General features: G+C 39.8%; 1 protein-coding gene across 1 annotated transcript in view; it reads left to right on the top strand.

The window, feature by feature from the left end:
- The window catches only part of NKAIN3 (Na+/K+ transporting ATPase interacting 3), a 194051-nt gene that overhangs the window by 100397 nt on the left and 75477 nt on the right, over positions 1–18177 (top strand). Inside the window, exon 3 of the mRNA XM_010582892.1 lies at positions 1335–1532. Within this exon, the coding sequence (XP_010581194.1) occupies positions 1347–1532 (186 nt within the window). The 5' untranslated portion in view covers positions 1335–1346. The remainder of the gene's footprint in view (positions 1–1334; positions 1533–18177) is intronic.

Here is an 18177-nt window from a genome sequence, read left to right as displayed (position 1 = left end):
TTCTTACTGCTAACTAGCATTAAGAGACTGGCAGGATGTAGTTCACCCATTAATTTTCAGGTGTGGCCAGAATAAAGGCAGTTAACAGAGGAAAACAAGAGGACTCCTGCAACTGGAATCTGCACCGAATGCCCCTTTGGTCAGGACAGGGTCAGGACCGACAGGACAGATTTTTGGAGTGGGATTCAAAGGTCAAATCAGTGTCACAGCAGTGCTTACAGACTGGCATGTATGGAAATGGGGGTATTTTGTGGGCATACAGCTGACAATTTTGCATACATTTTTTAAAATTGCCTTGGAGTTGAGAATGGGAAACATGGAAACATAAATCTGAATTAATTATTTGAAGTATCAGTATAGCTCAATTCTCATTTATCTCCAGGGAGGAGGGGTTTCTTTTGCATTTAAATGGTATCCATTCAACTTCAGTGTATTTTACTTGAGCATGACCTAAAGACCTAAATCTGTTGTTAATTCAGATGAATTTTCCTGTTTGTACTTCATAGATAAGCTGTTAGAAAATCTTTAGTACATTAGTATGTTTGCCACCTTCACTGCTCCAAGTGGAAGTGGGATGATGTTTACTGAAATGCACAGACGTACATACTGTGCAGGTTACAATGCAGCCAGTACCCATTAGGGTATATTTAAGGCCCGATCAGACAAGCTGTGGTTGAGGCTGGAGATGATTTCAGTGAAGAGAAGTTACTGCTTGTATTTTAAACCCATATCTGTTCAGAGAAGCAGGTTTCTTCACTAAACTGAGGAGATGGTAATCTGGATGGGGGACAGAGGGGAGAAAAGAGCGCAGAGTGCTTGGCTGGAGACAATCTTTCATCTGAACCTTTGGCAGCTGGAACAGTCTGTGGTTCTACTTAAAAAAATAGCTATAATTTATAGTTAATATTTTAAATAAGTATGGTGGAAGTTTGTTTTAGATTGTCTCCAGTACCACGGGGTAAAACAGCCTCTGTTGCCTGTTAAAAAGATTAATTCTTAAGTGACATTCTAATCAAGTAACAATGAAATTGCTTTTCAGGCTATAAGTCCATGGAGACATAGGATATGCACTGCGTTTTGTACAGTACCTGGTACGAGAGTTCTTCTGCCAGACAGAAGCCCCTGTGCACAATTACAAAATAAATGATACATTTGCAATTTCCTCTCTCGCCTTTAACGGCCTATGTTCATGTTAAAATTACTGGGGTGAGGGGGAAGGCAAGTTATTTATCTCATTTTCCTTATAATAATTGAAAACATCTTTTATTTCCCTTGCTTTACCTAAATAACACAAAGTTAGAGGTTTTCATGCTTTTTCCCTCCCCGTCTCCTAGGAAACCGATCTCATGACCTTTAACATCTCAATGCACCGCTCTTGGTGGCGGGAACACGGGCCTGGCTGCATACGAAGGGTGGTGCGTCCTTCTGCCCCTGGCGTCCTAGAGGATTACTCCTACGTCTCCGTGACAGGCTGCATAATTGATTTCCAGTACCTAGAGGTCATTCACAGCGCTATCCAAATACTCCTCTCCGTAAGTTCCTGTTTCTTTTTGTATTCGGATTCCAGCAGTCCTTTCGCATGCAGCCTGCTGCTCTTGGGTATCTCTGTCCTGAAAGGGGGATGTAGTAGTTGATGGATAGCAGTGCAGATTTTTAATTGTATTTTCAATTAGAGAATGATATTCATGTTATTAAAATGTGCACTGCTCTTTTCTCTCCTTATATCTCGTAAAGCACTGTACAGGCATAGTCCCATTCTGGCCTTTGCTGGGACAGGTGAAAATTAACTTAAGTTCTTGGCTCGCGTTCACTGAGACTTCTACAGCAAAGGAGAGCAGACTTGTCCAAAATCAATTTGCCTAAACCTTTCCGAATTTCACAATCAATGGCGGTATTTTTTCAGCCCTGAATGTAAATATATTTTACGTGATACGTGGCCAGGTTTCTTCCCAAAGTGAGATATGGATGTAACACTTGAAAAAAGTGAGAGAAATATTAGGAAATAAAGTACTCATTTATATTTAACCATGTTATTTGTTCTTTTCTGGAACTCTGTGTTATCAGAATGTTCTACCTCCGTGATCCACATTTTGCAGTTGCAATACCAGTCAAAACCTGCAAATACAAGAAGTCGTCATAAAAATCTGCAGTGCAGGGAAGTGCTGGGGCTGGATGAGTTGCTTTGGGAGCAACAGCCCAGTCTTGGCCACAGCCTTTCCTCAATCTGATGGCTGCTTCTGCTTCTGCTTAAAACATTGTTTGGCATGAGCTGCGTGTGGTGTCCTAGAAGTGGTAGCTCGTTCTCTACATAGCTGTGTGTAGTACATAGCAACCGGCCCACCCCAAGTGGGTGCACATAGGTCTGATACACCCCAGATGTCTGGACCTATTCTATGCTCATGGCTCGTGGTCCTAACCATGGCCACCAGTACTTGTCAGACAGTGGGAAAAGAGATGTATTCTGCAGTCCACACCTACTAGTCAGGTGAGCTACCTGGTCTGAGCAACAAGAAAGGCTGGTAAAAATTTTAATTTTTACATTTTTCAAGGTAAGGACAGTTCTCTTTTGAAAGAAAAAAATCAGGGTATATGGTTACATCTATTATCCTGTCCAACTGTCTAGAATGAAGTAGTCTAAAAGTTCAAGATAATTTCTCTGCATTACTAAATGCCTTTTGTAAGATGTCAAGTGCTTTTTCCTTGCCACTGCTTTTAATCAAAATTTGATAAACTTGTATCTTACAGCAGTGATTAATGGACTTCCACTTGACAATCCAGGTCTGAAATAGTGCACTTGGTTAGCGCACCAGTGACATCACATGCACCTTCACAAGCCATGTGTCTGCTCCTGGCCTATCAGCTTCTCAGGTACCAGTGACATCACAAGCACCTACACAAGCCATGTGTCTGCTCCTGGCCTATCAGCTTCTCAGGTACCAGTGACATCACAAGCACCTACACAAGCTGTCTCCTGACTGTCATTCAGTCAGGCAGCAAAGACCAAAGTCTTTTTGAGTCAGGATCTTTTCCAGTGAAGACAAAATTACTTCTCTTGAGGCCCAGTCCTGTGTATGTCAACATACCTTATAATTTTTCTGTGAAAGCAGGCCTTGCAGAAGAATTTTGCACAATATGTCTACAAAGCTTAACTGAATGCACCTTCCTTACTCTTGTGGGGGCCTGATACTCAAAGCAGGTTGCTTCTTCTGTGAGTTCTTCATTTGCAACAAATTCCCTTGCAATGCAGTGTTGTTCAGTCTGCTTCAGTGAGCCTGTACAAGGGAAACTGAGGTGTGGTTGGTTTAATAGAAGAAAACCATAAATATTTCCAACACTTCCTCACTTCTATAGGACAAAATGTATCATGTTAGAAATTTTTCTAGAATTTTTGTGATTAGAAACAAATTTAGTGTTCAGTGGAAATACAGCTGGTTGTTGAAATCAGGAACTGTTTTCTTCTCGGCTTATCAGTGCAGTACAGTTCTGGTAAAAATTTACCAAATGACAGGAACACAAATATTAATATTAGGATAATAGAATAAAAAAATTAATATGTACAAACTAAAAGAAATATGAAAATGGAAAAGTATAAAAATGATGTAATAATTATAAAGCATAAGATGTCACAGGCCCTCCCTTTCTTCTGGAGTGATTGATTGCCTGGAACAATCATAAATAAATTCTGGATGCAATTCATTGCAAGTTCAAAATATGCCAGGAACTTACAAGGCTTGACTGTGAATTAAATAGTTACCAGTTTCAGATACTGCTTTTGACTGATATACACAATGTTGAAATTAAAATCCCGTATGCAAAGTAAGGTTTTCCTCCAGTCTTATTATCTTGCTATCCCATCTGTGACGCATTATGATTAGTGTACCATGAGTCTGTACTTCAGTTTCCATTCTGAATTGTAATTTAGGCTTGTTTAATTTACTGTCACACAGGACAGAAGCCACCACCTAGATTATCAGACTTGTTGCAGGTTCCTCCCATTTTCTGAATACTGTTGACCTGAGGAAGTTCCCATTTGTTTCAGATGCATCACTGCTTTCCTAATTGGGGTACCAATTTCAATTGTTAGTTAAAAGGTCATTTAGGTTGTCTTTTTACAGTACTGAAGAATTGTAGATCAGAAGAGCCTTCTTTTTTTCTTTTCCTAGTAGCTAGTCCTAAAAGTAGCCTATTCCTTTTTGGACCTTACAACCCACTTAATTTTCATAACATTTTTATGTAGCAGTAGTAGCGTAACAAACCATTTTACAGTGTAACAAAAACTTTATTGGCATAACAAATCATTTCATCATACTAACCTTTGTCCAAATGACTGGGAAGGTGAGCGCTTCCATTTGGTAGGGAGTTAGAGCCTCTGTAAGAAGAAATCCCTCCAGGGGTAAATATTAGATAGCTGTCGAGATATATAACTCACTAGCAGCAGTTCTCCATTTTTGAAAGGTGACTTTTTATTGAAATCTTTTTTTTTAACTGGTATAAAAATTTTTATATGCACAGAATGCTGCAGCTGTGACTACATTAGAACCTGCTTCAGGGAATAGGCTCGACATTCATTTATTTAATTCTAACATAGTAAGGCTCTTTTTGTATTTGCTTTATAGTTGTTTCTAAAAAAAAAGTATCTTTTATTGGTGAAACAGTAACTTTGTATCTCATCCTGATTCTGGGTGCCTACTGAAGTCATTGGGAGCTGAAGGTGTTAGGCATTTCTTTACATTGGGGGAAAATCAAGAGAAATATGATAGAGTGGGATGCAATTCATAGTAAAGAAGAAATATATTTAAATTATGTGTTTAAACTCTACATTTCTTTGATATGTAGGGAACAGTACATATTATTTTGATGAATAAATCCTTCCACACAACACCTTTAATTTTAAAATGCAAGGCAGATCACCTTTACTGAAACCTGAATTTTTGGAGAACAAATGGATATTACAGTCAAAATGGTGACAGTTTAGCAACTTTGAGAAAGACCCTTCATACAGTCTTTTTTGTTATTTGAAAATAGATAATGCACGCTGAGACTGTTAAATGCCAGGTAGACACTGGGTTTTAAAGCCTGAGATTTAAAAAGTTCTCCAAGTGATTGCAGAGAATTTTGTATTAGACCATGAGCCTAATACCATAGTAAGCTTGTCCACAGCTACACTATCAAGCAGAGACCTCCCAAGCTAGGGTTCACTGAGGTAGCTCTGGAATTAGCAGCCATATAAATTCATCGGCACTGAAAAAGCAAAACAAATTAATTTTCCAGAGCAACAGGCTGACACAACTCGACTGCTTCTTGGGACAGGAGCTACTACCTTCTCACAACACTGCATTGCACAAGGTGAGGTTAACTTTCTGTCTGGGTCTCATCACATTACTCTTCACTGTATAGAAGAGCCATACCCAAAATCTAGAACTCTCAAGGAGGGAAAAAAAAAATAAAAGAAAGAAAGAAAGAAAGAAAGGATGAAAGAGAGGATGAAAGAAAGGAAGAAAGGAGGAAAGAAAGGAGGAAAGAAAGGAGGAAGGAAAGAAGGAAGGAAGGAAGGAAAGAAAGAAAGAAGGAACCCTAAACCTGAAAACATGCAAAACATTCAAGCTGTTTGACATGTTAATGCTGACAAACGGAGGACATATTGAAGAAAAGGACTGGTTTACTTAGCAGAGGTCCATCTGTTGCCTCTCATAAGTGTCAACTGATATAACCTGTGGGTGACTGCTGGGCCTACAGATGAGGAACACTCACAGAAAAAACACCCCTCTAGAGTCGCCTGGTTTTCACTACAGTGTAAAGCCAGGCAAAGATGTGATATAGAGAGATTAAGAGTACTGAATCTTTTCCATAGTGGACTTAAAAGCAGTGAACATACCTGCCTAAGGTAAAGTCAGGCACTAATCAATGCGGAATAACTTAACAGTAACACTACCAAGCACAAAACATAGCCAGAAAAATATATTACTTTCTACAGAATATAATGAAGTTGTAATATCACAAGTATAAGAAAAACCACTCCTGGCAGCCAAACTGGGAGTTGGATACTGTGGTCACTGTGAGTCTGAACAATTCTCCCACAGGATGGACAGACTATATCTATACACATAAATAAAGCATGCCAAGGAAACTGGGTACTGAGGCCAACTGGCTCAGAATAGCTCACGTCTCCACTAACAGTCTCAGTCTCCAAAACAGGCTGGTGCATTCAAGCCACCGGCTGGGAATAATCCCTGGGATTGTTCTCCTGACCAAAACTGTGCCTGGGAACTTTGTGGGGAGAGTGCTGGCTGGAGCAGGCCAAACTCATGTCCATGTAGCACCATGAGTGACAGCTTGCCAGTGCCAGGAACAGTCCCAGGCATGCAGGAATTCCCTCCTATTGATGCAGCTGTAGCAGGCAAATGTCCAGCCACAATTCATTCTTCAGAGTGGACCGAGGCAGGAGCTGGCAGGAATGGCCTATTTAGCTAGAAGGATGTAGAAGTCAGTGATTTATACCAATGTTTTATTTTTTAAATCTTTACCAGAGAAACTTATCCCCTACCTGTTTGACGTGGTAGAGAAAGATATGTTTTCATATGATATCTAGCAGTTACAGTGACTTTTATGATAATACACAATGTCAGGCAAGCAATATTGGACTAATCTCATGAATTGTTATTAATATTCCCTTTTGAGGTTAGCTAATTCCACCAGTGATGAAACTAGAGATAGTGGTGGATTTCCGTTCAGGGACATTCCATCCTTTTAAGCTCTTCTACCATCCTCATGCAGGAATATGTCAGCACCTCCAGCCTTGCATTGAACAACATACATTTGTCTCATGTCTGTTGTTTTGCCACCTTCTCCCCAGATGCAGAACGAGGCATGGAGCTGAGGCTTTGTCTGGATAAGGATTGAGTTTCCGTGCAGTTTCTGAATGTTGTTTCACTCTTGAACATGTGCTGTCTTGATGTGCAGACAGAAAAAAAGTTGAAAACAGCTCAAACTTGGGGTACAGATCTGCAAGGCTTGAGATGTTCTTTATTTATTGTGGCAATTCATTTAATTTATATTTGGCCTCATTCTGGCCCCCAAGAAAGGTCTGTCTTTTGTGTAAACGGTGGAGTGAAGATATTATCAGAAGTAGTGGAGCTGCTGACCATAGTTTTAGTCTGAAACTTTCTATGGTGCTCTAGAGACCATTGGGGCCAAAAGCATTAAGAGAGTTTGAAGATAAAGAAGTTGGTCTTCCTTCAGTATCGGTTGCCTTGGTCTGGAACATGAGTTCACTCTGCTACCAGAATGCATCTGGTATAGGTACAGCTGTGTGACAGTGCGGAGGCAGCTTGCACCGATGTATAGTGGTTGGAGGTGGATGACTTCATATCTGGGTATATCTAACTATGAGTCTGCATGCAAGAGATGACAAAAACACATGTAAATGGTCACCGTTTTCCAGGATTTGAGTTAGACAACAAAAGCATATAAAACATAACCTCTAAAATACATGTCCTGTGAAGATGTCCTCTCAGTGCACCTTTCAGTTCCTGAATCTATAAATAGTGTATACTTTCCATGTATACCATGTGCAGATGGTTACTGAATATCTCGAAGGAGGGAGACTCCACAATCTCTCCGGGCAACCTATGCCAGTGCTCAGTCACTGTCACAGTAAAAAAGTGTTTCCTGATATTCAGAGGGAAACTCCTGTACTTCAGTTTGTGACCATTGCCTCTAGTCCTGTCACTGGGCACCACTGAAAAGAGCCTGGCTCCGTCCTTTTTGTAGCCTCCCTTCAAGAATTGGTAAGATCACCCTTGAGCTTTCTCTTCTCCGGGCTGAACAGTCCCAGCTCTCTCAGCCTTTCCTCATGTGAGAGATGCTCCAGTCCCTTTATCATCCTTGTGGCCCTGCCCTGGACTGTCTCCAGTATGTCCATGTCTTTCTTGTACTGGGGAGCCCAGCAGTGGACACAACACTCCGGGTGTGGTCTCACCAGCCCTGAGCAGAGGGGCAGGATCACCTCCCTTGACCTGTGGGCAATACTTTGTCTAATGCAGCCCAAGGTATCATTTGCCTTCTTTGTGGCAAGGGCACATTGCTGGCTCATGTTCAACCTGGTGTCTACCAGGACCCTCAGGTATTCTCTGTGAAGCTGCTTTCCAGCTGGGTGGCCCCAGCATTTATCGGTGCATGGAGTTGTTCTTCCCCAGGTGCAGGACTTTGCATTTCCCCTTGTTGAACTTCATGATGCATGTTATGCTAAAAAAAAAAAAAAAGTTAATATTTCTAGCTTTTACCTCATTTTCTGTAAAAATACTACTTACCTGTCTTGGTATCTTACCAAATGTTTCATAATTATTGATGTAAATTGATGCTGAACACTTTTAAAAATCTAATCATTAATATTCTTAGACTTGTCATCCTTACATTTGCAGGTTCTCCTGTTTTAATTAACCAGGTAGGATGATTTCAAATATTTTGAATTTTTTTTGGTATTATGACATCTCATAATAATGCAGTCATGCCTGCTACAAAGATCCTCTTATTTTTGAGGAATTAATTCCTCTTACTTTTTCCTCACAAGTCTCTCGATGTGTGTTCTTCTCCCCAGAACACAGAGCAGCACTTCCATAAGGAAATGAAAAACAATGTGATCTGGTTACATTATTTCTGGATATCTGTCACCAGTCAGTGCCTCGTACTGACCCCATGCAATTGCCTCACTGTCGTGGTTTAACCCCAGCCGGCAACTAAGCCCCACACAGCCGCTCGCTCACTCCCCTCACAGTGGGATCGGGGAGAGAATCAGAAGGGTAAAAGTGAGAAAACTCGTGGGTTGAGATAAACACAGTTTAATAAGTAAAGCAAAAGCCACGCACGCAAGCAAAGCAAAACAAGGAATTCATTCACCACTTCCAGTCGGCAGGCAGGTGTTCAGCCATCTCCAGGAAAGCAGGGCTCCGTCATGGCGTAACCGTGACTTGGGGAGACAAACACCTTCACTCCGAATGTCCCCCCTTTCCTCCTTCTTCCCCCGGCTGTATATGCTGAGCATGACGTCATATGGTCTGGAATATCCCTGTGGTCGGTTGGGGTCAGCTGTCCCAGCTGTGTCCCCTCCCAACTCCTTGTGCCCCCCCCAGCCTCCTCGCTGGTGGGGTGGGGTGAGAAGCAGAAAAGGCCTTGATGCTGTGTAAGCACTGATCAGCAGCAACAAAAACATCCCTGTGTTATCAACACTGTTTTCAGCACAAATCCAAAACAGAGCCCCGTAGTAGCTACTATGAAGAAAATTAACTCTATCCCAGCCAAAACCAGCACACTCACTTTGTGAACTATTTCTGCCCTGCTGCCTTCAAAGAATCTGCCAAATGTTGATTATTTAATATGAAAATGAATTATGACATTTGCTAGACTTAAATGCTTTTTTTCATCAGAGAAAAGTAGAATTTAATTAACAACTGTATTTAGCACAACAGATATTAAAATGAGTTTATGAGTCCCGTGTAAATAATTAATCAAGGGAAACATTGTGACTATTGAGCTACAGAGAGACTAAGATCAGGGGCAGTGCCAGAGTGACTTAATGAAGTTCAGATCATTGACCAAGCTTTTACTACTGAGCCATAAGTTTGAATACTTTTGGGGTTAATTTGGATGGCTCTTCCTCTATCCCTGATGTTAAGATTGCCTTCCCTATGCCATTTGAAAAGCTCTAGGAGTTGCTCCATAAGAGGTTTCAGAGCAGCTTTTGCCCCTTCCTTCAGGCACCCAGAGATGCAGTTTGGTTCATATTCATTTAAAAGGGACAAAAGGGGTAATGATATCAATATATAATGTGGTTTCTCAAGGGCACTGCTGTAGCCCCTTTTTTCCCATTAGCTATGGCCCTGTTATTTTTCTAATTGGACAGATAAGGATGCTAGGAAGCATATCATGTATGTTGTTCTCCAAAGAATATCCCTGTAGGGGCTGACACCAGTGCTCAGACAGGTTCCTTGCTCTCTTTCGATTTCCTCGAGTGATGTGTGATTGATGAAGAAAGCTGGTTGGTATCAGCATGTGATAGAAAAACATGAGGTAATTTAGTGGTAAGGGCTAGAGGAATGGTACATGAATAAAATACAGTTGTCCTGAAGGTATTACATCTTTTCTTGAATTTTTGCTTGCAAATTTTTCACCTTTTTTTTAAGGAAATAGTTAACGTATCTCCTTTTCCACAATAAACAATTACACAAGTGGCATGGAAAATTAACTTTGCGTTGTCTGCAAAGCTGAAGTTCACCATTACTCTAAAGAAGGTATGAAAGATATACCTATTCTTCATCATCATCCTAGTCAGGAACACATGTCTCTTAGCCATGTGAATAGTGAGTTAAGGTGGGCTGTTGGCTTCTCAAAGATTCATTAGTAAGTTTAAAGTCATCACCAGATTATTAAAATTCAGAAAAATGTTTTCAGCCTGAGCAATGTTACAGAGGAGCTGTCAGTCTCTGGAACACACTGCAGAGAAGACAGCTTGTGCAAATGGCTTTTGATGTTTCCCCTAATTCTTTGTAGTAGTTGCATTATTGTGTTTTTATGGCAATCTATGCCTTGTGCAGTTCCTCCAGTGTTTATAGTATTAGATCAGGGATACATACAGCCCTTTGCCAATAACAAGCCTTCAGTGTTACAAAATATAACCAAGAGAAACAAAATTAGTGAACGACTGTATCTGCACCTACGTTCTAGAAATGACCTTGTCCTTTCTCGTTAGATTTAGTTAGACCCCGTTATGCATGGTAGTGTGTAGGTAGTAAAATACACAGGTATATTTCTCTAATTACCAGTCTGGGTCAATAAAGCCACTACATGAGACAGAATCAAGAAAAATCTATGTTTTTTCCATGTCAGTTGTCCTTTCTGGGGGCATCTTCTTTTTCAAGCAGCTCATTTAAAAGGAACTGAAACCACTGATATTATAGTTATTTGCTTGCTCATTTATTCATTAACTGTTATGATACAGATTTGTGAAAAGGAGTTAGGCAACTTCTGCAGCAGAGCTGGCTAAAGGTGAGGGGATAGGGGACAGCAACTTAAGCACTGACAGTATAGTAGCGCCTTCACCTTGTCAACTAATCAATATGAGAACTAAATTGTTCTAGACATTTTGAAGTACTTGATATAGATTTGTTTTCCATTTTACATGAAAATTACTATGGCATTTTTTCAATATTGTACAAAATTTTGATGAAATTGTATGCAGGTATTATGAAATACTTTCATTTACATAAAAAAATTTAGACTAAAAATAAAAGTTGATTGCTTTTTTTTTTATTTAGTTCATTAATATTTCAATAAAAATTATGCAGAAAGAGTGGAGATAAATGGAAGATTTGAAAAATATCCTTTTTTTTCCCTTTCAACTTTTGCCCAAAATTACATCCCCTATGGCAGGAGCAGTGTAATAGACTATATGTCTGCAACTTAGTTACTGTAATTCTCAGTTAGATACTTTCATTCAGACCCATTTCCAGTATTTTCAAGTTAACCTGAACTGACACTGAACGGGGAACTGCAGCAGTCTGGTGCACAGTAAACTTGGTGGTCGCTGATTCAAATACAAGGCAGCATCCCTGCAAATAAGCAGGAGAGGTGATGGAAAGGTAAAGACACGTTAAAGCCTACAAGTTTAGAGCTCAGCAGAATGCTGAATGTTGCACTAGTAATTTGGAAATTATAAGAGAATGTGGAAAGTGTAACAAGGAATAGCAATTTAACCATTTTTTAGAGAGCAAGGCAATCCAGCATTTTTCTTTTCAAAAAATTGAAGCAGTATTTCCTTTGTACATTAGGGATATTTTTATTGACTCTATTGTCTGAAGCTGTTAACTGTTTGATGGGCTACTGAGACACCAAAGATCCTGGAAATTCAGAAAGCCAGAGCACAGTGCTCCCAAGGACATTTGTCTTCATGCCTCTCGGGACACTCCTGAGCTTTCAGCAACCTCTGTGGCAATCAGTCTGTGATAGTTTCCTCAGAAAGTGGAATCAGATTCATACCTTTCTGCCTAGCTGCAATTCAGTGCAAGCAGCTCTGCTCCATCTCCAGCAGTGTGCTGCATCAGGTCTGCTCTGTTTGCAAAGCTGATCAACCAACCAAGGAAATTAACTCCTTCTCTAGGCTAAGTGTTCGCATGGTGATTGACAGCTCTGGCTGAATAGGCCTGACTTTGTTGGGTTTGTTTTATTTCCAGAAAACACAATTCTAATTGATTTTTAGGTGCAGATGTGGTTTTAAGTAATGAAAAAGTATTTTACTAAGAGGGTCTGATTCCTTAGTCTACATCTGCACATGTAGTATAAGGGACACAGGCAAATCAGAGACAAGCCTCACCCTACAGTCTCACTGATCCTAACAGCAATAGATCTGTGCTCACTGATACTCATCAGAATGATTCCTTCTGCATATCGTAGTTGATAACTATGTGACCAGACTTTCTTATATGGGGGAAAAATATTCACTCATTAAAACCTGTCTCTGTGTGAGCTTCCACCAACAGGACGTTTTTCTTTTAATCATGTACTGAATTCACAGCCTAGCTCTTCCATTAAAATTTGTTGCCTGAGTGTGACTTGACTGCAGAAAGAATTCTTCTTTTCTCTTGACTACGGTCTCCAATGATTTGCAATGCTCTCTGTTTTGTCCTAGGGAAATATGAGAAGACAGAGCAGGGATTTCACTAAACAAGCAGTGAAACAGCTCATACTCACTCCTCAAGCTTTGGGGGAATGATTTGGTTTTCACTGATGAAGAAAGTCAATGTGCATATGTGCTCCTCTCAGAACAACTCACAGAAAGACATACAAGGTTTTCTGGGAAAATATATTTTGATTTAGAAAGACTGCAATCCATAGTAAGTTTTAAAAGGCCTGTGTTCTGTAAATGCTGCCTTCATAAGCTTTTATAGTTAATGCTTCTGGCCCAAATGCTGTAATATAGCTGCTTATCTTTCCCTGTTCTTAGTTCACCATCTACTATTGCAGAAACTGTTGTAAAACTTCTTTTAACTGTTTCCTTTATATTTCTGCAAAGCAGAGCAGGGAGTCCCACCTGCAGGTGCGAGGTCCAGCACGGGCTGTGTTTCCCCAGCACCGTGTAGGTGACAGGCTTGGAAACGGGACGTGGTGGACTCATTACGGGGCTTTTTCATCCTCTGCTACAAATATCCGCTCAGCTCCTTTCAGCTCTCCTGGGGAAGGTGCTGGGCATGGAAACAGCCCAGTTCATGCAAAATCCTCTGACACAGCATGTAGGGAAAGGCACTGAGCCTATATATGTAATATAACCCACAAGATTCACTCACACAGGTAGCAGGCAGCAGCGTTTAGGTGACACTGCAATGCAACAAGGAAGACTAATACAAATTTTGTACATGAGTATAGCCAAGACGCATGTTGATAAGTACCTAAGAAGTGATGCTTTACAATATCACAGTAGCAATTTATGTAGAGTTGCCTGATGAATTTGCCTTTTTTTCAGTTTGAATTCTTTTTTTCAGTGGTTGTCAGGCTTGCCTAAGGGAGTAAGCACCTCTATTACTTTTATAGAAAAAAAGAAATGAGTCTCATATCATGGAAAGAAAGCCAACAAACACAGGTGAGAAGGACGGGGTCGAGGTTGTGGCCAGGCATTAAGTATATATAAAGAATTTTGTGTTCTCTGAAGGTTCAGAATAGACAGAGATTGAGTGAAATGGATGCTTCAGGCATTTCTTTGCTGTGGTTTGATTATGATTTGAACAGGTAAGATTGCTAGTGGTCTTGAAAGGGAGACTGATGTGAATTGCATTCAGCTTGTAAGTTTCTGTCTGCTGTCAGTAACTATTCTGAGAGAACAAAATCACCTTGAAGTAGAAGCCTAAAAAGCAAATTTCATTTCTTCTTACCTTTGTATAATATGTAGAAGGCCTCAGTTGAAACAATAGCCCATGTGGAAGGACAAAGGTGATGAATAATGGTGTTGCTTCAAATTTCTGATGTTAGTCTGAATCAAAATGATGATCAAATAAATCAGGTGTTGCATCTACTAGATCTCTGTCTGAATCTGTGATATAGGTAAAGATTTTTTAAGAAATCATGCCTAATGATGTGGAACTTTTCTAGCTTAACTTTCCATTACCTCCTATGTAAATTCCTGCTATGTAGATTGATTGATAATCATTGTGAATGACAGAAAAAAGTGGTAGATAATTAAACCGCCTCTTAAAACAACATGATCATTTCCATTTTTATTTGTGATTAGTTTAATTTATTTTTATCTTGTTTATTAACTTATAATGCACCTGATATATTCACACATGTACATGTATACAGATTCAAAGAAATAGTTAAAATATACAGATCAACATAAAAAACTAAAGCTACGTTCTGGTCACTTATACCAGATAGCTTGAGTGTTTATTCAAGTAATACACTGATTTCCAGAAATAGTTTTCAAGAGTGAAATCCTGCATGGTGGGTATTTCAAATACCCTCTGCCTCACCTGTAGGCTTTTCTTACAAATATGATCTTCCTGGTAGCTCTCATCGCTAAAGGCCAGGGATTGCCAAGCTCCCCCTTACTGGACACTGATTTTTTACTCAGGCAAGCAGGAGTGAACTGGAAAGACCCAAGCGTTTCATTATTCCTTCTTCTTCCTTTCCTCTTCCTGGGACTATGATTTCATCAGTAACACCACTTTCATTTCTACCTTCTTTTGCACTTGTTTATCTTGTTTTGTCTGGAAAGAGTCTGGCTTAGACTTTATTAGCAATAACAGCTACCCCAGACCATTTCACCTAACCTGCTTACTAAAGTAATTTACTTCAGCTACCCCCTAAACATCCTCTAAAGATCCCTTTCCCACGCAAAATGCAAAACAACATCTGGGACTATGGATGTGTCATGTCCCATAGTCATTCATCTGTCTCTCCACAGGGCCTCTGTAGCCTAGACGGGCAGTGGGGCAGGGAGACTTGCCAGGGGCACATTGCATGCCACGTGTTTCGTGTGTTCAATGAGGGCAGCTTGACCCATTGCATTAAGGCTCACCTCTTCATTCTCTCCCAGTCAAACCTGAGGGAAAGAAATACAGGATTTTTCTTTTTTTTTAATTTAAATTCTTCCTTAATATCTTACATATCAAATGTTTTAACAGTTTGTATTGCTAACTCAGTACTAAAAAAGATATACAAAGAGGTACAGTGAAAAACAAGCCAATCTTAATATGATGCAAACTGCCAGTTCACATTTAAATATTACAATAACGACCAAAGACTTTATTAACATCTTACCCCTTCTTAGGTTCAAAATACCTTTTCTATACACATGGCAGCACTTACAGGCACTGCTTAATGCTCAGTTCCTTACATCCACAAGACCTAAGAATGATTTTGAAACCAGCCCCTTAACCTTGTCTCTATCAGCCCAAGACAGAGCAACAGTTCTTGTGTAGGAGAATAGCAACCCAGCATCAATATTAATTGTCCAGGGACAACTTTTTGAATGTTTGTTGGCAGTATTTGCACTTTTTTTTTGTGGAAAGGAAACATTTTAAATAATATTTGAAGGTTTGAGGTTTTTGGCTTTCTCCACTTTTTGTGGTTTTAATCAATATTTTTTTCTTTGTTAAAACTAGCACAGAACTTTTTCTTTAGTACTTTAGTTACTTAAAAGCTTGTAAGAACAACAGTCTATGATAGATTAAATTGTTCTATTACTTTTCTCCAAAACTAAGCCAAACAAATCTACTACAATTGAAAACAAAAGATTTATCTGCATAAACTACATAAGCATGGGTATCAGCAAAATTCTGCAGACATTTGAAGCTTCCCCTACGTTCTGGAAGGCAGTGAGTTTAGTGTCCATGTGAGCAGAAAACGAACCATCGAAGTGATTCTTCACCAAAACCAAACTATAAAAGAAAAAGAAAAATCTCTGTGCTCCATTTGTTATTTTTAGAAAGTGCTGGAAGCTATGTTTAATTCATTTGCGGACCCAAACCACAGCCTCATTTAAACACATTTTAGTCTTCAGTAATGAAAGTCTCGTTATCTGTGCCATCATGTTGTTCACTGGTAACATGTACCATATCTGCCACATGCTACTAAGCTTTAACAAGTGATACAGTACAATAATTTATCAATATACAATCTGGGATGGGCCCTTCCAACTGGAAAGCTTAATAGATATAATTTTCAAATATAGTAACTGTCTTGAGGAATTTTCCTATTACAAGATTCTTTTTGGCCTTCACTTTTTTATTTTCTTGTGCAAATCCTACATAAATGATGTAAAGATGGGACCTTCATCAGGGCTTGTACCAGAGAGTTTGTCTGCTTTTTCTAAGCACAGAATTTTTTCTAATGTGAGCTAGAATACTAATATAAAATTATATTGATACCGTATAATGTGTAATTATCTTAATATTATCATATGATATATAATTAATAATAGTAATAATATAACCCTCTCTAGCAATCTTACCTACTACAATATGATCCAAGTAATTAGACTCCAAGGAAAAAGCACAAAAGACTTCAGGATATTTTAATCTGCTCATTTTTTTCACAGTCAGCTAAAGTGGAGTAGGAAAGTCATAAAAAGAGCAATTCACCATTCCCCTCTGATGCTCTGCTTTCTGTATCGCTCGTACTAATAGGCAGGACATCCTCCCATTTCCAAAACACTTGGTGTGCATTGCAGAATTTCAATATCCCTGTCTAGACCAATGCACCCAAGAGGGCCAGAAAATGAGTTTGGGCATCATCCTCCATTACCCATCCTGTGTGAACGTTAGCATCACTGTTTTGGCCATGTTGACCCCCAATGCTGGGCACAGCGCAGGTCAGGGACTATGCCCAGGAGCCAGGGTGGACAAACCCACCCCTGTGCAGTGGGAGGGATGGGGAGGAAATAGGTGCTGAGGTGTGAGCCATGCCAGCCACACCACTAACCCTGGGACGGCCAGGATTGTGCCTTGACCCATTTTATTTACTCCTGCCATGTAGCCCCTGGAAGCAAGAGTGCTGTGGAGTTTCTTTGCTTGGGCTTTCCATCATTCACCATCACAAATGGGACACTTTCATGGTGTTGTGCCTGATGCAGTTACAAAAATTGCTCAGGGTTTGGGACTATTTTGGTCTTTTTTTTTCCTGTTCCCCTGTTTTCCATGCCGCCTGTCCAGTTTTCATTGGTACAGGGAGGCTGCATTGGCCAGTTCTGAGATTACAAACAGCCCCACATTAATGAGGAATTATACTCAGTTTCACAGGAATGTGACTGCTTGGTACCATGTCAGTTATTTCATACACACTCTTCAGCTCCCACACCAAACGCGGGGGGGGGGGTGTCCAATTTACTCATGTAATAGAGTGCCTGAAAGAGTTGGGTGTTTGCTTTTGGTTTTAAGCCTCTTGGAAATTCTTCTTACTTTACTGGTTTGTGGATTTTGTCCCCAGACGATGGTGATGGGACTCCATGGGAGGTCTGTAGACAAAAAGCATAAATAACATTGAAATCTCCCAGGCGCTTGTTTTTTCATGATGTTATATTGGCAGATTCTTATACCTCCAGGCTAAGAATATTTTATAGCCACCAGTGTTTTCTCCTTTGGCCTGTTAGTTTCAGTCTAGAGGTGCTGCTTGAAAATAGCTGAATAGGGATTTTTCTTTTTCATAGGGGAGTCATTCATTTTTATTAAAATATTGTAAACTAACACCACTAAAACACACCACCATTTTCACCAGAAATAATTCCAGTTAAATAAATGGAAATATACAGTTGTAAAGCTGATGCAAGTGAAAAATAACCCCCTAGGTGCTCATTGATAAAGAATTTATATAGGAAACAATGAATAAGGAGAAGATTGCCTAGACCTTGCAGTTTCCAGGACTTTCACATATTTCCTAGCAGCATTATTGAACCTAGGGCACTCATTACAATAAATAGCGTGTTTCCAGACACTCATTTCTTTGTGGGGTTTTACAGAGGGAATAGAAGGTGTATTCCCTCTGGTGAGAAGGAATGCATCCACACATTTGCTTATAGGGTGTCTGATTTCATGAAAGACCAGAGGAGTGTCACCATGATATATTTATTTCTAACTAGCAACCACTGCATATCAAGCCATCTGAGGGAATAATGTCATCTAAAAAAGGCTTTATCCA

This window comes from Haliaeetus leucocephalus, unplaced genomic scaffold (genome assembly GCF_000737465.1).
Source record: "Haliaeetus leucocephalus isolate CR32 unplaced genomic scaffold, Haliaeetus_leucocephalus-4.0 Scaffold858, whole genome shotgun sequence".
NCBI classification, from domain to species: Eukaryota; Metazoa; Chordata; class Aves; order Accipitriformes; family Accipitridae; genus Haliaeetus; species Haliaeetus leucocephalus.
This window is presented reverse-complemented; position numbering and strand designations above follow the sequence as displayed.